We start from the raw sequence: 20,092 nt of genomic DNA on the forward strand, positions 1-20,092 counted from the left end.
ACAGCGAAGCAGAGAGAGGTCACCACCACGCGGGCTGCAGGCCACAAAAGGGGCCGTGTGTCTGTAGCGTGGTTCACACAGACACAGACACGTGTGGGGGACATTGTGCACCAGGACAGGGCAGGGTTGCAGCCAGATTCAGTGTCTTCCTTCAGGGAACATCACTATGTAATTGTGCCAGAAAGCCAAGGCTCTTTGGACAAGATGCTTGGGTGACCTTGGGAAAACCCTGAAGGGGCTCAAGGAGGCTGGGGACGTGGCCCGGACCCTCTGCAGTCTCAGTATTTAGAATCAGCTGGGTTTTGTGATCAAGGAGGTGGATGAAGACGGGAGGCATATACACGCGCACACACAGATGGTGACGCATGTGGGGGGGAGCAGTGGGGGACCCAGGAGTGCAGCAGAGGAATCCCCATCCCTTCTGGTGACCCGCAGGGTCACTGGCCGCGTCCCCCACAGCAATCTCCTTGCTTTTGCCCAGATGTCAGCGAGAGCTCCTGCAGCGGGAGGCCGGCGACAGGAAGCACAGGGCCCAGAAAGCAGCCCGGGGGCCGCACCGCGGACCCAGAAGGCCCGGCCCAGCGCCCCGCCCACGAAGCCCACAGCGCCCCGGAGCAGCCCGCGGCCCTGCCTTCCAAGCCCCTACTGTCGGCCCCCGTGAGAAACGGAGAGCGGCTGGCCAGCCTCGTCTTGGACGCCCAGCGCCCCCTGGGTGACCCGGAGAGGAGCTGCCTGAGGAAAGTGCAGACGTTCCCCAGGCTCCTGCCCGACGGCCCGGAGGCCAGCGCCCTCTGCCTGACGCTGGGCCCCCAGCTGCCCCCATCGGAGCTCTTCCCTCCAGACCCCAGGAAGCCCTTTCTGGAGGGGATGAATGGCCTTTCCAGCTACAAGACACAGCCCTCGGCCAGACTGCGGCCAGAGCAGGAGCCTGAGATCCGGCGGGGAGGACCCGGAGGCGCCGGCAGAGGTGGGGACGGGGCGTCTGGGGCGCCGGGCTGGGGCCCCACGGAGGAAAGCCCCGCGCCCCGACCCAAGGCCCCTGGAGATGCAGGCGAAGAACCGGGGACTTGCAGGGCTGAGGAGGGGATTCTGGACGGAGCTGGGGAGCCGGCTAGCACAGCCACAGAGCAGGTGGGTGACGCGGTTCCCCTCCCGGGGGGGGGGGGGGGGGGGGGGGGGGGGGGGGGGCAGCACACAACACACACATCCACTGCTGGTCCTTTACCACAAGGAAGGGAGTCAGCCTCCACCCCTGCTCAGGAATGTGCAAGCTGTATGCAAGCTACCTGGGTTCTGACGGAAGCTGTGACTACCGCCTCCCCCTGCCACAGGTGTGGCCCCAGGCGTGGCCCCAGGTGTGACGCCAGGCCAGAGCCTCCCCTGTGGCCCCCCTGGGGGTGCGGGGGGGGCGTCCCACAGAGCACCCCACACGCCCAGGCCTCACCTGGCTTCACCCAGCACGCAGCACCCCGCGCATTCTCCAAAGAGGCACACCCCTGCCTGGGGGGTAATGCTCTTTTATCTTCTTTAATTTAAATTTTAGTTGGTTAGCATGCATCGCAACGTGGGTTTCAGGGGTAGAACCCAGTGATTCACCCAGCGCTCACTCCAGACAGCGCCCTCCTTAATGCCCATCACCATCCAGCCCATCCCCCACCCACCTCCCTCCATCAACCTTCGGTTTGTTCTCCGTTTTTAAGTCTCTTGTGGTTTGTTTCATTCTCTTGTCTTCTCGCCCCACTGCCCCTATGTTCATCTGTTTGTTTCCCAAGTTTCACACGCATGAAACCATAGGGTACCTGTCTTTGACTGACTTCTCTCGCTTGGTGTCATACCCTCTAACTCATCTGTCATTGCAAATGGCAAGATTTCATTCTTGTTGGTGGCCGAGGAGTATTCCATCGTGCCTGTCAGACCACCTCTTCTTACGCAAACAATGCGCAGGGAGCTGCCTCCGCAGGGGGAAGCGGGGCAGCATCAGGCCCAGAAGGGGCATCCACCTCTGGGACCCCGCCCCCAGCCCTGGCGCTCCACCCCCCCGCCCTGGCGCCCCGCCCCCAAACCCTGGCACTCCCTCTGAGGCTTGTTTTCAACGTCAGGCACTAACACCACGAGTTGGGATTGCTCACGGGTCAAGCGTGGCGCCCTGCGCCCTCAGATCTTCATCGATGCTGGGGTTCTGTGCAGCTGTCAGGACGGGGTCTCCCAGGGCAGCTGGGGTCTCCCAGGCCTGGTGGCTGCACCCCATCTGCTGAGACGGACAGGCATCTCCGTTCTGGGAGTTTGCACTGTGTTTAGTTGAACCACGTGTGCTCTGAGGGGCCTGCGGCCCTAGGCCCTTCTGTGTGGCGACACCTGGGCTCAGCAGGTCCGTCCCCAACGCTCTGTCCCCATGAGGTCCTCAGGCAAAGCCACCTAGGGGGCCAGTGTGCTGCAGGGCAGCGCTGGGCCCTCACCAGGGCACCAAAGGCAGTGTTTCCCACCACGCTCTGTTGACCCAAAGGACAAAAGGTCAAGAGTCTGTGATTTATATTTCTATTCATATCCTGGTAAGGACCCGAGGGTAATTTACATAAAAAACATAGTTACCGTGAGGCAAATGTCTGTCCTGACGACCCCAGTGCACTGACACGTGCTTAACGTGCACATGCATGTGTCCCCACTCAGCTCACACGGCCTCCACTGGCCTCCTGCGTCCACCCGACCTCCACACCAGCTTGTGCAGAGAGAGCTCCCAGTCACACACCCTAGCCCTGGACTTGGCTCACCTTCCCCTGCCCAACAGCCTCACAACGGCCCGCCTTCCAGATGGGTAAACTGAGGCACAGAGTGGCCATGCACCCTCTTGGAGGGCGGGCAGCCACTGAGGGGCAGGGCTGACTGGGAGCCCAGCTACTGTCTTGACCACTAGGCTTCCCTGCCCCAGAGGCCCCGTGGGACCAGGGCCACGCAGACCTCCCCCCACCCCAGGCATCAGGGCACCCAGATCTCCACTGCGGAGCGTGAACAGGGTTCAGAGCTGGCTGCTTCAATCCCCACATGTAGCAGGAGGCTTGGGGTGCACCGCTCCCGGAACGTGGGCCGCCAGCCAGGCACTGCAGAAACGGGGCTAGAAGGAGCAAGGCGGCTGCACCCCGCGTGGAGCGGGGTCAAGGGTGGAGACACTGCCTCTGGAACCTTCCCTAGAGCGTGCACTTCTGTGTCCCAAGTGTGGAGGCTGTGGTCCTAGCTCTTCCCGTGGCCTCGAAGTGGCAAACTACCTTCCAGCAGAGTGCGTTCTGACTCCAGGACTTTTCCGTGTGTAGCAGGGACGGTGGGGGTGAAGCAAAGCTCGTGTCACATAAACTTTGCCCTCTCACCCGTTGAGCATGCGGTCTGGAGCACCCAGCACGGTCACCCCGCAGGCAGCCACTCCCACCCTCCATCCCCAGGACTCTCCCATTCCCCCAAACCGAAGGTCTGTCCCCGATCAGGTCCCCATCCCCTCCCCGCCCCTGGCGCCCACCATCTGCCCTCTGTGTCTGGAATGTGATGGCTCTGGGGACCTCGCGAGGGTGGAGTCACACTGGGCCTGTCTTTTTGTGTCCAGCTTCTGTCACTGGGCATCGCGCCCTCAGGGCTCATCTGCCCCATGGCAGGTGTCTCCCTCCCGTGAGGCTGGGGGACGTTGTGCCGTGTGGACGGGCCGCTGCGTTCACCCGCTCGTCCACGGTGGACACTCGGGTCCCTTCCACCAGTGGGCTCCTGTGAATCTGCTGCTGTGGACATGGGGGTGTCTGTCTGAGGCCCCGCTTTCAGTTTGGGGGGGGGCGCCCGGAAGTGGGATCGCCCGATCACGTGGTGATCCTGTGTTTAATCTTGAGGACCCGCCACACCGTTGTCCACACGGCTGCACTGTCTGACATCGCCACCAGGGGCACGGGGTTCTGATCCTTCACGCCCTCCCCCCTCGTGTCCATGAGGGGACTTGGCCCACTTGGTCAGGAGCGCACTGTGTGGGAGGCACATCCCACCCTGATTCGAGGTGGTTCCCGCCCAGTTCCCTCCCCCAGCGGTGGGCTGAGCTGACCCCACGTACCCACTCTCACTGAGATGTGACTTCTCCCCACCAGGGCATCTCCCTGCAGGACCTCCTGTGCCAGCTGGGCCGGCCCTTCAAGGAGTATGAGCTCTGGGCTCTGTCCCACGCGTGTCTCAGTGCTCTGCGTGCACACAGCGAGCACCCAGGTGAAGTTCTGCCCCGCGGTTCCGTGTTCAGCCCGCCCCCCCGATATGTTCCAAGGCCAAGACCAAGAGGAGCACCTGGGCCATGGGGCCGGCCTGGGGCCAGGCGGCTGTGTCCCCACTGTGAGCCAGTGGTGCCCTGGACATGTCTGCTCTGGTCTCAGGACCAGAGGGGCCCAGGGCAGAGTGTGAGCTGTGTGGATGGCCCACATCCCCTCAATGGGGCGACACTGTCCCCAAGGAAGCAACGTTGGCCAGGGAGAGGGGGGAATTTCAGACACTACCCCGATTCGCAGCCCCCTGAAGCACAGCCCTCCCGGACAGCGTGGTGGCCGACAGCCCTTGAGATTACCAGGTCCTGGGGAGGGCGATGAGGAGAAGGTCTGCTGTCCGGTCCTGTGACCCCCAGGCCTTGGGGGTGCAGCCTCGACGGGGGCCCCTCAGGGGGGCAGCGCTGGGTGCTGGGCCATGTCCCCCCCGTGCCCCTCCTCTTCCTTGAGCTGCTTGCAGTTCCCAGCTTGATGTGCCCGGGGAAGCCTCGAAGAGCCCTCCCCGGGCCCTGTCCAGCCTCTGGCCCCTGTGCTGTGCTCCCTGGAGACTGGGGGCGGGGGCGGGGTGCTGTGGGCTGGGGGGGGAGCTGCCCCACCCTGAGCACACCACTGCGGGTTTTCCGGGAGAGCCGGGTCCCCACGGTGAGTCTGGCCACCCTGACCCCACCTTCTCTTGCAGCATACCTGTGCCTGGACTCCGTGCTGGTGGCCGAGGACGGGGCCGTTCTCTTCGGCCCACCCCCTGCCAATGGTGCGTACGCGGGGACACCCTCGGGAGCTGTGCTCCACCACAGACCCCCAAGGCTGAAAGGGAAACTAAGAGCTTGGGCCTTTCTCTCTCAGGCACTTACGACACGTTTTTTCTGGCTCCTGAAGTTGCAGACCAAGAGCTGGTGACGGAGAAGGTAACTGGGGCCTTCCCGTCCCTTCCCAGGGCCTCCTGCCCCACACCCTCGGTGGCGCCCCCTTCTGCCCAGAGAGCTGGGGTTGGGGGTGAGGCATGGGCCCCTCACCGGGACTCAGGGGGAGTCAGGGAGCCCTCCCCCAGTGCAGGAGTCGCCTCCCCAGCCCTGGCTCTCCTGGCCTGGGCAGCGTCCACCCAGCAGGTGCCTCCCGAGGGCGGCAGGGCGGGGGCTTCTGCATGGACAGCTCTGGGCGGTATGTGTTGGCTCAAGAGAGCTCAGGGCTGAACTTTCAGGAATATTTACAAGGCATTTGTTAAACAGAGTGTTATTAAAAATTAAATTGTACACACTTACGGGGCGCCCGGCTGGCTCAGTCGGTGGAGCATGTGACTCTTGATCTTGGGGTGGTGCGTTCAAGCCCCACGTTGGGCATGGAGCCCACTTTAAAAAATAATAACAAAATGAAACAAAAATTAAATTATACAAACTTTAAATTAAGTAAATTATATTCAAAACCAAGGTAGAACTCCACTTCCTACTCCCCGACTAAGTACAGCTAGAAACCCCGCATCCCTAAAACAAACGTGAGAAGTGTGCAAGGCAGAGAGCAGAAGGCAGCCTGGCCGGGGCCTCGGGCTGAGGAGGGCACAGTGGTAAGGGCCCTGCTCCTTCTCTCTGCCTCATGCGTGGAGGCAAAGGTACTGCACTCGAGCCAGAGGAAGGGGTGAGGAGAGGGGCGGGCCTACCCAGGCGGTGCCAGAGGAGGCTGAGCACCCCCACCGGTCTATTCCAAGGACCCCTGCCCATTAAGCGGTGAAGATCATGTATGTGGGAAGCCTGGACCCCCACCACTGCACCCAACCCCCTGCAGTAGCAAATGCCCTTCGAGGCCAAGTGTTGCCAAGGGACGCCTCATGGAGAGCTGGAACTCCCACCATCACCCAGCGGCAACAAGGCCACCCCTACCTCGTGCTGGGAGTGGAGGCAGGTGAGGAGCAGAAAGGATGTCCTCCCACCCCTCCCGGCCAGAGGTGTGGCACCGGAGGCCCAACAGGGAGCCAGGATTCCCACCCCCTCCAGCAGCAAAGAGGATCCCCCTCCTCAGGTGTCAGTTGAGGCCAAATACAGAACCTGGACTGTGCCCCCACCTGGCAATAACAAGATGGTGTCTCCTTTTCCGGACAGTGCTGTCAGAGAAAGTCAGGTAAAACAAGTTAAATAAGATCTAGAGGCTTACAACATGAAAATGTCCAGGTTTCAACCAAAAGTCACTTGCCACACCAAGAACCAGGGAGATTCAAACCTAATGAAAAAAGACAATCAACAGATGCCAATGTTGACACTGTGGGATACAGCCAAAGCAGGGCTAAGAGGGAAATTCGTAGCACTAACTGCATATGTGAGAAAAGAGGTAAACGCTCAAGTCAGTAATCTAAGCTCCTCAAGAACCTAGAAGAAGAGCAACACAGACCCAGAGCAGAGGAAGGAAGTCATGAAGACGAGAGCAGAAATCAATGAAAATGGAATAACAATAGAGAAAACAGTGAAGTGAAGAGGTGGTTCTTGGTAAAGACCAACAAAATGTGAAGACTTGCAGCAAAACTGACAACAATAAAAAGAAGACACAAATTACTAATATCAGGAATGACACAGAGGATTCCCCGACAAACCCTTCAGGCATCGAAAGAATAATGGAATACCACAGATAAGTCTACACACATAAATTCGACAACTTAGATGAAATGGGCCAGTTCTTCAGAAATCATACACTACCACAATGCATTCGATATGAAATAGATCTTTGAACAGCCCTTGACTATTGAAGAAATTGAATTTGTACACTTAAAGGTCTCAAAAAATAAATCTTTGGGCCCAGCAGTTTCACGGGGGAGTTCTACTCAATGTTTAAAGAAAAATTACTACCATTTCTACACAATCTTTTCCAAAAAAGAAAAGAAGAGAAAACACTTCCCAATATATTTAATTAAGCTAATATATATACTGTCAATGTAGATAGATAGATGAAAGATAGATAGATAGATAGATAGAGGCATCTGTACACACACACACAGCAACATCTCTCATGAACATAAAGGCAAAAATCCTTAACAAAATATGCAGCTAGAATTCAGCAATATATAAAAACTATGCACCATGACAAAGTGGGGGGGGGGGTATTCTAGGGATAAAGGGCTGGTTTAGTATTTGAAAATCAATTAGTCCAACATATTAACCAGCTAAAAAAAGAAAAATTCCATAATCACATTAATTGATGCAGGAAAACCATTTGGCAAAATTCAACACCCATTCATAATAACAACAACAACAAAAACCTGAGAAAAATACAAGTAGAAGAAACTTTCTCAGCTTAATAAAAAGCATCTACACACACATGCACGCACACACACACACACACACACACACACACATACACACACACCCTATAGCTATCATACTCAATGGGGAAAGACTAAATGCTTTCCCCACGACTGGGAACAAAGCAAGGATGTCCACTCTCACTGCTCCTACTCAACATACTGCTGGAAGCTGTAGCCACTACAATAATGCAAAAAAAAAAAAAAAAAAAAAAAAAAAAAAAGGCAAGTAGGAAGCATAAAGGCCAGGAAGAAGAAATAATACCATCACAGAAGACCTGTCTATGTGGAAAACTCCAAAGAAACTCACGGAATCTACCAAAGGACTCCTAGAATTAATAAGTGAGTTCTGATATAAGATAAACATTCAAAACTAAGTTGTATTTCTATTTATTAGCAATGAACATGCAGACTCCAAAATTAAAAATACAGTGCGTGCTCTCAGCACTAGCACCATCTCAGAAACCTCCAGGCCATGAACCAAGTGGAGGAAGAAGTAAATGCACAGGCTGAAGCATAAAAGAAGAACGATGAGGCAGAAGTTCAAGTAAACCACTAACTTGTGCACCCATGGAAGCTACGGGAGGGGAAACAAGGAAAGCCAGAGGCCAGGGACACTGGCACAATTATTGGACTGCACACCTACTTTCTAGATCTTGTTTCAGAAACAAATGGATCTAGAAACATCCATCGTCATCTGATTGCAACAACCACCTTTGAGAGACCCACCTTGCTCATACAAAAACAGTCCCTTTTGGTCCTTTGCCCTGGATCTGTGATTTTCAGGACTAATCCTGTACTCAGAATGCAACGTGTACAATAAATCATTTCTTCTATTGTCCTAGCTGAAATATACATATAAATATAAATTTAATTAAGATACAAACTTTATGTAAATGTACAATCACTCAAAAATTGAAATACTTACATGTAATCTAACCAAGCACACACAGGACTGAATGCTGAACGCTACAAAATGCTGACGAAAGAAATCCAAGAAAATCTCTGGGATGGAGAGCCAGGCAGAGAGCTTTCATCCTTGACACCAGAAGCAGTATCCTTACATTTTTCACAAAAGGAAAAGTGGGCAAAATGAACTTCATCAAAATTAAAAACTGACCAAGTGGGATTTATTCCATGCCTGAAAGGCTGACTCAACAATGGAAAATCGATTAATTTAACACATCACATCAATGGGCTAAAGAAGAAAAGTTGTGTTTGTGTTAATAGACGCTAAGCTATTGATGAAATTCACTACACATTCAGGATGCAAGCTCTCAGCAACCTAGGAATGGAGGGAAACTTCCTCAACTTGATAAAGAACATCTACTAAAACCTACAGCTCACATAATTAATGGTGAGGAAACTAGATGCTTCCCCCCTAAGATTGGGGAAAACTCAAGAATGTCATTCTCACCACTCCTATTCAACATCATACTGGTATTCCTAGCTAATGGAGTAAGACAAGAAAAGAAAACGTGTACAGATTGAGAAGGAAGAAATAAAACTGTCTTTGTTCACAAGTGACATGATTGCCTATTTAGAAAATCCCAAAGAATCAACAAAAATCTCCTGGAACTAATAAACAATTTTTTAAGTTTATTTATTTATTTATATTGACAGAGCGAGAGGCAGGGGAGAAACCTAAACAGGCTCTGCACTGACAGATGCAGGGCTTGAACCCACAAACCATGAGATCACGACCTGAGCCAAAACGGAGTGTTGGACGCTTAACTAAGACCCCCCAGGCACCCCAATAAGCAACTATAGCAAGATTTCGGGATAGCAGGTTAATATGCAAAAGTCGGTTGCTTTACTGTTTACCACCAGTGCACAATTGGATTTTGGAATTACAAACACAATGCAATCTACATTCATACCAAAAAAAATTACTTATATATAAATCTAACAAAATATGTATAAGATCTATACGGAAAACTACAAAACCCTAATGGAAGAAAAGCCTACATAGAGAGACATTCCATATTCATGGATAGGAATATTCAATACTGTTAAGGTATCAGTTCTTCCAAATCTGATGTATAAATCAAATGCAATTTCAATCAAAATTCCAGCAAGTTACTCATGGATATCAACGATCTGATTTTAAAGTATGTATGGAGAGATAAAAGACCCAGAACAGCCAGCAAATATTGAGGGAGAAGAAGAACGTCAGAAAACTGACAATACCCAATTTTAAAACTTACCGTAGAGCAATAATGGTCGAGACAGGGTGGTGTTGACAAAAGAACAGACAAATAAATGGAACAGAATAGAGGGCCCAGAAATAGACACACACAAATAGAGTCAACTGGTCTTTAACAAAGGAGCAAAGGCAATTCGGTGGAGAAAGGACAGTCTCTTTAACAAATGGCGCTGGGACAACTGGAAGTCTGCATGCAAAAAAAAAAAAAAAAGAATCTAGACAGAGACCTTGCACCTTTCACAAACATTAACTCAAAATGGATCACAGACCTAAATGCAAAATGCAAAACCATAAAACTCCTAGAAAATAATGGAGAAATCTGGCAACAACTTCTGGGCGCAACACAAAATCATGATCCATGAAAGAGAAAATTGATGTTAGACTTCAGTAAAATTTCAAACTTCTGCTCCACAAAAGATATTATTGAGAGTGAAAAGACAAGCCAGGAACTGATAGAAAATATTTGCAAAGCACACACAAAGACCTCTTAAAACTCAACAATAAAAAAGCAAACAACCCGGTTAAAAAGTGGGCCCAAGGTCTGTGCAGACCCTCACGGAAGAAGACAGAGTGTGGTTAAGGAGCATGTGGAAGATGTTCGACCTCCTGTGGCACCTGGGATTGCAAAACAGGAAGCGGCCCCTGGGCCCCGGCTGGAATGGCGACAACCCAACACCGACCACACGCGTGCCGGCCAGAATGTGGAGCCGCGGGGGCTCTCGCTCATCGTGGTCGGCACAGCCCTTCGGGAGACAGCTCGGCAGATGCTTTGACCACCCTGCAGCCCAGAAACTGCCTTCCCGGGTGCTTATCCTGGAGAAATGAAACGTCCACACAGAATCATGCACACGAACGACCACGGCAGCTGTACTCAGAATAGCCCCAAACTGGAAACAACCCAGATGTCTGTCTGGGGTGAATGGTAAAACTGGCTGTGGTCCATCCACACCATGGATTGCTACCCAGCAGTCAGAGGAACGGGGTATTGATAAGGCAGCAACCTGGAAGGATCTCCACTTAATTAAAAGCCAATCCCAAAAGGTCACATATTGTGTAATTCCATTTATGTGAAATGGCACAATTAAAGAAACAGAGAACAGATTAGTAGTTGCCAGGGATTAAGTACACGTGGCTGAGGGCTGTTGCCCTGCCTCATGCAGGAAGCGCTCTGTACCTTGATCGTGTGGATGCCTCGTCCTGGCTGGGACGTTGTCCTGCAGCTTTGCAAGATGTTACTATCATGCAGAACTGGTCCGGGGTACACAGTCTCTCTGGACTGTTTCTTACAACTGTATGTGAATCCATAATTATCTCAAAATAAGAGGTTTAGCTTTTTAAAAACGTTCATAAGTATCTACAGCTGATAATTGCATTCATGCGTGACTGTCGTGCACGGTGGCCTGTGCTCCTGGCGGTGGGAGCGCTCCTGGAGGGCACCGCTGGCACTGCCCCTGCCCCCGCGCACTGGCACCACTTGAGCAGCTCGAAGGTGGCCTCGAGGGAGCGTCCACACTGGGGAGATCGGCACACGCGGTCTGGTCAGCTGCACAGACTTAACGAGGGGACGGAGGAAATGTTAACGATGCAGCTGAACGCAGAGGTGCTCCACGCCTGCCGTGACCCTCCAGAACTGCTGGTGGCGGGACAGCAGCCGGCTTACAGCAGCGAAGCTCGCACCGGGCCTTCCTCGGGTCGCTCTCATCCCGCCCGTTGAGTTAAATGAAAACGAAGTCAGCACGCCTGTCGGGCCACCTGTGTGACTTCTGGTACAAGAGCTGGAAAATCAGTGCCCACGTCCGGTGACACCCCTTGGCTCTCTGCAGCTGACAAAAAAAGAGTATCACACCTTACCCTCTTTTTTAAACTGTGTGGTTCCCATCATTTGCATCAGGAACATTTAGAGTAAACTGATGTGTGTAGACACAGGTATTTTTTTTAACGTTTATTTACTTTTGAGAGAGAGTCCGGACTTAACCGCCAGAGCCGCCCAGGTGCCCGAGGAAGGTGCTGTTGCTCAGAGAACCTGCTGCTAAATAGCAGCACACTGCTGGTTTGGGGGGCTCCTGGCCTCTGAACCCCGAGCCGCGGCTCCAGCTGCCTGAGGACAGCGGAAGGTGGGAGGGTCCCACGGAGGCCTCAGGTCTTGGCTGCTCACACCTGAGGGTGATGACCCGGGAGTACTTGGTAAGCACGCAGGTTCCCAGGCCAGTCCCCGCTCCCCCAGGGATCTGACTCAGGGTCTGGCGGACCTCCAAGCTCCGAGGAGGTGCGAACCGGGGGTGCGGATCAGAGCCACCGTCCTGCTGGCGCCCCGGGTGCCCTTGGGGGACCCCCGGGTGGGGACGTGCTGCTGAGCAGGGCTGGCCTTTCCCTCCCCCACCCCCAGGCCTCCGTGTACTGTGTGGCTGCGGTCCTGTGGACGGCAGCCAAGTTCAGCGTTCCCCGAGACCACAAGCTGGCCCTGCCTCGCAGGCTCAAGACCCTCCTCTTGGACATGGCTAGACGCAGCGCCCAGGAGCGGCCGTGTGCGGCAGAGGCCATCAAGGTAACCACACTGCGGTCGGGACCCCAGCTCACAGTCCAGGGCCTGAGCGATGGCCGACAGGGGACACAGGTTCTTGTTTCCAGGAAGAGTGGGCGCTGGACAGACGGCCATGGGTTTCATTTGTGAACAGGCGGTAGACGGTGTCTGCTGCTCACCCCCGGACCACCCCATTGTCTCCGTGGGTTCGCCGGGCCAGGGTGGGTGGGGAATGTCCTGGGGCCAGCCCGACCCCTGCCCTCATGCCCTGCCAGACGGGACAGAGGCTTCTCCCCAACAACCGACTTCCCACAGCAACTCTGAGGGTCTCTCGGCCTCCCCTCTGGTCTCTCCAGACTGGGCGGGGGCCTGATGGGGCCGGATCCTGACCCTCCCAACAGTGCCCACGTCTGCCAGCAAGAGCTGGACGCCTGAGGGGGAACTGGGCCACTGTCTCAGTGACGGAGAGGCCACAGGAAGGCCACCTGTGGAGGGAGAAGCCCTGTGCTGGCCTCCTCTGCCCCTGACTGCCCTGCTTCACCAAGTGAGGAGGAGCCCTGTGTCAAAGAGAGACACTCAGACATCAGCTACGATGCCCAGACACGCTACCCAGCAGCCACAGACAGACAGACAGCCGGGGGACGGCCCGCAGGGGAAGGAGTTGCGCTCTACTCCAGATCTGCACGGAGGCGGCTGGAGGTTACAGGGAGAGTGGGGACACAAGCGGAAACTGCCCCGGGGCGGGTCAGCACCAGCACACGGACGCTGGGAGCCGGGACCCACCTTTCCTGACGGTCGAGCTTCGGGGGATCAGGCATAAGCCCCTAAACAAGACCGTCCTGGGTCGTGAGAGTCACATACGCCCCACAGGGGCGGAGGAGGGGTTCACAGCCGTGACCTTTGATAGTAATTGCTCTAAGGCAGGAGGGCATAGCCTCTGCCTGGCGTTGGCTCGAACAAACTGAGGTTTTCCAGGCAGGAGCCCGAAGGGGTCGGGGCCGTCCCTGACTTCGGCCGCCCCAAGCCGCGCTCTGGCTGGCCAGCCTCTGTGCAGGGCTTGGTTGGGGCTCCCGCCAGCAGTTAGGAAATGACCTAGGTGTTCCGGGGGAGGGAAGGTGCTTACACGGTAGCTTAAAAAAGAATCTTTATCTTTCTTAATCTTCACTGTCAATACCGTCCATGACCCCAGATGAAAAGTAGACGTTCTCATCATGACATTCTCTCCCCAAATATCAGAATGTTTGAGCTTGTAGAGTCAGTTCCCAGGGGTCAGCTGCATTTTCAGGGTCCACCCCCCATCCCAGAGCGTTTCTTCCTGTGCACGCACAGGCGGGGCACACGCACAGACGCGGGGACAGACAGCTGGCTTCAAACCTGCCTGGGCCCCATCCACATTTGTCCTGCAAGCAGCCACTGCCTTGTTGTCAAGGTCACCGAGGACTCGGGCCTGCCTGGGTCAAATTGCAGTTAATTGGAAATGTCTACAGAAGTTTTCTCTTGCCTGTTTTTTTAGGTTGCAGTTTTGGGGTTTGCTGTCTGTGCATGTGGGAGCTGACTGGTCTGCCCCTAACTCCTCTGTGGTTCTGTAGCATCACCTGTTCTTGAAGTCTTTAGAGGGACAGGCTGGAAAGGTCATGTGTCATTGTGCCCTCCTCTCCGGCGCTGAGGCAGCCCCTCAGCAAGGGGTGGGGGGCATTTCTGTTCAGCCTTTATTCCTTCTACGTGGGGCTGCAGAATTTCATCCCCGGCTGCCCGAGGCTGGGGTCTGCTTCCTGTACACGAAGCCCCCAGGCCCTCCTCCCTGCCGCTGTGCACTCTCTTAAGGGCTCCTGCCCAAGGCATGCTCCCCTCTACGTTTGGAGTGACGTGGGCCCGGCCTGCGGCCTCCCAGATGCCAGACACGGGGCTCCTTCTTTCAGATATGCAGCACTTACCTCCTTCAGCGAGGCATGGACAGCAGGAAGATTTTAGCCCACCTGAGGGCGTCCACCTGCAAGGTAAGACGGTGCCCTGCAGAGTGTGTGTGAAGCCCCCTCGGTTCTGTGCTGGGGCCCGGGCCCTGGGGAGACGAGGACGCTTGTTCTCGCTGTTTACTGTGCAGGTGGAGAGCGAGTTTAGGAAAGGGGGGGCATACCCCACAGTGACCCTCAGGCACAGGTGGCTGTCAGCCTCCTGGGCCTGCGGGCCCGGCGGGCCCCGTGGATGGCAGACAGGCACACACACTCCCCCGCAGCGACGGTGCCCTAGAAACCTACCCACACTTTGTTGAATTGGGAAGCAAGCGCCCCCAAGGCTCCCATTGGAAAGAGAAGCAAACCAGGGGGCACCCGGCTGCCTCAGTCGGGGGAGGAGGGGACTCTTGATCTCAGGGTTGTGCGTTTGAGCCCCACACTGGGTGGAGACATAACTGAAAAATAAAATCTGAAAAATAAATAGAGAGAGAAACAAGTCCAGTGTGTGAGCCAGTGCCAGCTAAGAGCTCCGCTGAAAAGTCGGGGAGCGCTCCACGGCGTCCACTCGGGACCGCCGGGCCCCTGGACTCACCTTGACTGGGGCCATCCTGTTCTTCTGCCTCAGGTTGACCAGGAGGAGGAGACCATCGGCCTCCAGAACGCTCTCTCGGTGGTGGAGCTGAACCCCAGTGCGATGCCGCCTCCCGGGCCCAGCTCAGGTGAGCCGCCAGGGCCTGGCCCTTCCTGCCCCCGACGCCACGGCTACCCCCGCTGCTGACCCCCCAGCCCTGGGCAGACACCCACAGGCAGCCACCACGGGGCCCCGGAGCAGGGTGTCCAGGACCTCCTGGCGGCCTGGCTGTCCACCTCTGGTCTGACGGCCCTGTCACGCTCCCGTGTCCACATCCACGTGCCGCTGCCCAGCTCCTGTCCTGCCCCGTCTTCCCCCCAGCCTGGCTGTCATGCCGGGTGGTAACCCCCATCCTGCAGCACAAAGAAGAGCCCCTCCTCCCATCCGTGGCCTTCTCCGTGGCTCCCAGCTCTGCCACCCTTGGCCCCGGCCGCCTCAGGCCTGTCAAAGTCCCCTTGGAGCCCCACGGGGGGAGGCGTGCAGCACCCGCGGGGGCGGGGAGGAGCCAGCGCACCTTATGGCAGAGGTGGGAGCTGCTCCAGGGCATGTCGGGGCCCGCACTCACGCGCAGTCTGTCCCCAGGCTTTGTTCAGGTCGGCGGAGACACCAGGCTGGTGGCAGTGCAGGGGCCCGTGCCCACTCAACCCTCCTGCTGCGAAGCGGCCGCCTCCCTGCCGGCCGCCTTCACCTCGGCAGCCACACACTTCAAGCCCATTGTACTGGCACCAGATGCAGGTGACGCCAGGTGAGCAGCCCCACCCCGGAGCTGGCGGGGTCCCCGAGCCCCTCCTCAGCACTCTCTCCTTCTCTCTGTGCTCTCAGGGACCGGGAGGGCACTGCGAAGCAGGCTCCCGAGACCCATGGAGCAGCCCCCAGCCAGAAGATTCCTGACCAGCTGGTACCGGGTGCCGGACCACAGGGAGCAGCCCCAGAGCCTCTCAGAGAGTCCGTGCCGAGAGACACGGGCCAGGGGAACCCCTGCACCCCTCCCCCTGCCCCGGCCAGCCCGCCGGAGGAGGCTTCACCAGCGATGCCCGCATCCTCTACGGCTGTCCCACCCCTGAAGGCACAGGTGCCCCCCACGGAGCAAGGGCCAGACCCGGTAGCCCTGCCTGGAGCCTCTTCCGAGGGCCTCAGGCCTCGGCCCCCAGGGTCCAGTGCAGCCCGCCATGACCTGGGTCACCCAGCCAAGCCGCCCAGGAGCAAGGCCACTGAGGGCCCAGACCAGGAGCCGGGGGGTCCCCCGTCAGCCCCGAGGGACCCCTCCCTGGCCAAGGCGAGTCCAGACAGCCCCAAGGGCACCTCGGTCCCAGAGCAGGATGACCAGGCCCCAGACAGTCACCGCGAGCAGCCCCTGCCAGCAGACCGCAAGCTCTGTCCGCCCAGTGTGGACGCCTCACCCCTCCCGAAGAGGACGGCCTGTCCGTCGCTGCAGGAGGCCATGCGCCTCATCCAAGAGGAGTTTGCCTTTGACGGCTACTTGGACAACGGGCTGGAGGCTCTGATCATGGGTATCACGGGGGGGACCACAGGGCTCCCCGGAGCAGCCCCAGGACCAGGGAGAGGCCATGGGGGGACGCAGCACACTGTAGGGGGCCCGTGTGAAGGGGGAACTGGGGTCGTCACAAAGAGGGGGCCCCCCACTCATCCATCTGCACCAAGAGCTCAGGGGGCAGAGCTGAGCCCCCCAGGATTCGGCCGGCAGCAGAGTCTTAGGCAGGAAGAGGGACTTAGAGCCCTGGCGCCCCCGCCCGGCCCCCTGCCAGCTCCTTCCGCCCTGGAGAGCGGGGAGCACGGAAGGTGCTCTCCCACGTGGTAACTGGCCGCTGTCATTTTGCAAACCCAGGGGAATACATTTACGCCCTGAAAGACCTCACCTACGCCACGTTCTGTGGGGCCATTTCGGAGAAGTTCTGTGACCTGTACTGGGGGGAACAGTTGCTGCACAATCTCTTCCACGTGGTGAACGGGAGGGCATCGGCCCCGGAGAAGTGAGTCCCCCACCCTGGGGCCTTGTTCCGCCTCCTCTAGGCCCCGGGCTGCCTTCCCTGCGCCCCCTCCCACCCCCCTGGGCTCCAGCGCCCCACCCTCCCCAGACTCGGCTGTCCACCAGGGTCCCCCTTGCCAGGCCTGCAGCCCACCCTGCGGGCACCGGGCTCCTGTGGGCAGGGAGAGAGAGTGTGGGAGGCACAGCCCCTGCTCAGGTACCGGCCCGAGGAGGCAGAGTGACCCGGGGCCCGGAGGGGAGGACGCCCCCCAGGGAATGGGTCAGCGCTGGGTGACAGCAGGTGGATGGGGACCCTCCCTGTGCTGTCCCCCCACCCCCTGCCCCTTCAGAGACTGCCCTGCTGCTCTTCTGCCGGGGCCGGCCCATCCCCTCCTGGAGGACTGTCCACAGCGATGTGGGGGGTGCCTGGAGAGGCCCGATGCCCTGACAACCAGTCGCTGAGCCCCAGGCACACCTACAGCCCTCCCCGCCCCTGTCCCCGTGACTGCACCAGGCAGTGGGAGCCGCGAGACCGCCCTGCGGTGTTCACTGCCCGCCCCGTGCAGACAGGTCAACACTGCTGAACACCCGGAACCGGTGCCTGCCCCGCCCCGGGTCCCAACACTCACAGGCCCACAGGCAGCCAACGCCCCGCATTCTCACAGCACTGACCTCCAGAAAGCCCTGTGCCAATTATTTGGGCCCCTTAATTGTCCTGGAAGGAGGGTGCTCTGTGACAGCCTGTGGCCCGCAGTCAGGGTGTCCTCGGGAAGCTGGGTGGGGCCTCTGCTAAGTGGTGCGTGTTGGGCGGGGGGGGGGGGGGGGGGGGGGGGGAGGGCCAGGTCACCGGTGGGCCCCCACCGCAGCCCAGGCGTGTTTACGTGGGGTGAGCTCTGGGGGCTTCTGCACATCCGCCCAGAGACTCCTGCTGGAAGGCAGTGCAGGGAAGCTGTGGCATCGTGGGGGGCCGACGGGCCAGGCCACAGGGGCGTCTGAAGCATCCTTCCCTCTGATGGCAGCGCTTCAGAGGAGGCCGTGTCACAGCCCCAGGGTGACGGGACTAGCGCTCCAAGTGGCTGCTCACTGTCCAGCAAAAGGCCGTCGTTGCACGGAGCGGGTAAGACATGGGCTCCATTGGGGCAAAAACTCTCCATGGCGGGGTCCACGTTGACTCTCTTGGTGTGGCTGGGTAATTCCAGGAGGGGCTTCCCTTTGCCCCGGGGTACCCCAGTGTCCTCTCAAAGGCACCCAGAGCAGGGCTCGCCAGCTGGGGACCTTGTGCCAGGAAGAGGGGGCTCTCCCACGCCCGCAGGTGGGTGGCACGCAGGAGCCCAGTGCACTGGGGGCCGGGGGGTCACATTCTGCTTCCTGGAGTCGCTGGCCAGCAGCCTGGTGATGGGACAAATCTTTGCTTCTTTCCTGGAAACATGTGCCAGTTAAAGAGTCTGAGGGTTATTTTCCTGGATTGTTAGCACAGGCTGCAGGATGCCGGAAATCTGTGTAATTTCACGGATCCCGTGGGAGTGGGGCATGGCTATAGGAGTCAGGCTGCGTGACTGTGATCACACGTGTCACGGCCATCGGAGCAGGTGGCGAGCACAGGCACCTCACCCCACCCTTCTACCGCGTGCGCACTCCAGGAAGTTTGAGAGCAAAGTGAGGGCGCCCACCGGGCCCCCAGCGCCCTGCTGGCCCTCCGTCCATTCTGGTTCTCCTCATCTACACACAAGCAGCTCACGACCCAGGGGTCTCCTCCCCCACCCCGGGACAGCCCGTGTTGGGAGGGGATCTGAGGGATCCTCCTGGGAGGCAGGACCCCTGCCCTGAACCCTCAGAACCCTCTTCAGGGGGGCACCCTGCCGTCTCGAGGGGCTCGTCTGAGCGCAATCAGCTTCTCTGTAAAGAGCTGGTGATGGACCCTGCCACTCGAGCTGCATTTTCGAGGGTGGCCGTCCTCTCCTGTGCAGGGAAGGAGAAACCGGCCACCGCTCGCGTCAGCCGAGCCCCCTGCCCGCCCCCGCCGCTGTCCGACGTGGACGCAGACGAGCTCTCACGGGGTAACTTTGAGGTGGGATTCCGGCCTCAGAAGTCGGTCAAAGCCGAGCGGGAACAGCAGCCGGAGGCCGGAGAGCACGGGCAGCAGGGTGGGGGCCCCGAGGCAGTGGCCCGGCTGCCCCGGCCCAAGGACGGCGGCCTGGCCGTGAACCCCGGCCCGGCAGACCTCCAGAGCTGCAGCCCCGGCTGGTGCAGTGCCTTCTACGAGGCCGACTGCTTCGGCGCCGACGTCTACAGCTACGTGCGGGAGTTGGCAAGGCAGAAAGCCGGTGGGGCCATGGATGCCGACGCCCAGAGCCCGGTGAGTCCTGGGCCGCTGCCCGGTGCTGGGGGAGGGGGTGCAAGTCCCGCGTGGCGGCAGGCAGTGGGGCATGGTGTGCACAGAGCCCCTCCCCGTGCCCCATTCCATGGCCCCCCCCCCCCCGCCACCAGTGGCCCCCGCTGGTCTGGGCACCCCCTCCACATCTGGGGTAGGAAATGGCTTCTGTCTCTTTGTGAGCTGGGCAAGTGGGCCACATGTGGCGGGAGAGGACCTCGTGAGGGCGACCACAGTTGGGTTCAGGCCGCGTCTCTGGTGGGCCAGGCAGGTGCAGCTCCCTCCCCCCAGGCAGCCTCCTGCCCCTTGGGCAGCGCGCCCACCGTGATGAGAAAAGTGCCGTAGGCGCCTTGCCCATGGCAGTCCATTCAGCCTGGGCCCCGAGCTCCATCTGGCCCGGCCTGAGCTTCCCTTGCGAGCAGCCCACCCCTCCCCCCGCGCCATCCTGGTCATGGCAGCCCAGGCTCCTCCCGGGCCAGCAGGGTGACAGGAGGGCACAAACCTGAGAGTGGTCAGGCCAGGCCAGTCCTTAGGTGAGGGCAGAGCCCCAGAGATCTGGACCCGAGGTTCCCCATAACCAGCCGCTCTGACCTGGGCTGTAGCCTCCCCCCGGGACCAGGGGCTCCCACGGAGGCGCACGAGGTGCGACCCCCCACCCCCCCCAGCAGAGCAGACGGGAAGGAACCGTCAGCGCTCAAGCATCCTGCCCTGGCGCCTCTACCCGCCCCTGCTTGACTCACCTCCTCTGGCCTCCAAGCACAAGCCCCAGAAACGTTGCGTCGCCCCGGCCCTCACAGCACCATCTGAACCTTTCCCAGGTGTTTTCGCCTTGCTGGCCTCCGGCCACTGCCTCAACTTGGCTGCACTGCT

At 58.2% G+C, this 20,092-nt stretch overlaps 1 protein-coding gene across 2 annotated transcripts in view; it reads left to right on the forward strand.

Moving 5' to 3' along the window:
- Nucleotides 1-20,092, forward strand: part of KNDC1 (kinase non-catalytic C-lobe domain containing 1) — a 63,347-nt gene that overhangs the window by 22,171 nt on the left and 21,084 nt on the right. The window contains exons 6-17 of one of the 2 annotated variants that reach the window (XM_049645927.1): nucleotides 482-1,131; nucleotides 4,113-4,227; nucleotides 4,954-5,025; nucleotides 5,118-5,179; nucleotides 12,147-12,305; nucleotides 14,201-14,278; nucleotides 14,859-14,952; nucleotides 15,447-15,609; nucleotides 15,648-16,375; nucleotides 16,711-16,855; nucleotides 17,871-17,968; nucleotides 18,819-19,207. In XM_049645927.1, the coding sequence (XP_049501884.1) occupies nucleotides 482-1,131; nucleotides 4,113-4,227; nucleotides 4,954-5,025; nucleotides 5,118-5,179; nucleotides 12,147-12,305; nucleotides 14,201-14,278; nucleotides 14,859-14,952; nucleotides 15,447-15,609; nucleotides 15,648-16,375; nucleotides 16,711-16,855; nucleotides 17,871-17,968; nucleotides 18,819-19,207 (2,753 nt within the window). The remainder of the gene's footprint in view (nucleotides 1-481; nucleotides 1,132-4,112; nucleotides 4,228-4,953; nucleotides 5,026-5,117; nucleotides 5,180-12,146; nucleotides 12,306-14,200; nucleotides 14,279-14,858; nucleotides 14,953-15,446; nucleotides 15,610-15,647; nucleotides 16,376-16,710; nucleotides 16,856-17,870; nucleotides 17,969-18,818; nucleotides 19,208-20,092) is intronic. The other variant, XM_049645928.1, reaches the window with a different exon arrangement.

This window comes from Panthera uncia, chromosome D2, assembly GCF_023721935.1.
Source record: "Panthera uncia isolate 11264 chromosome D2, Puncia_PCG_1.0, whole genome shotgun sequence".
In the NCBI taxonomy this organism is placed as follows: Eukaryota; Metazoa; Chordata; class Mammalia; order Carnivora; family Felidae; genus Panthera; species Panthera uncia.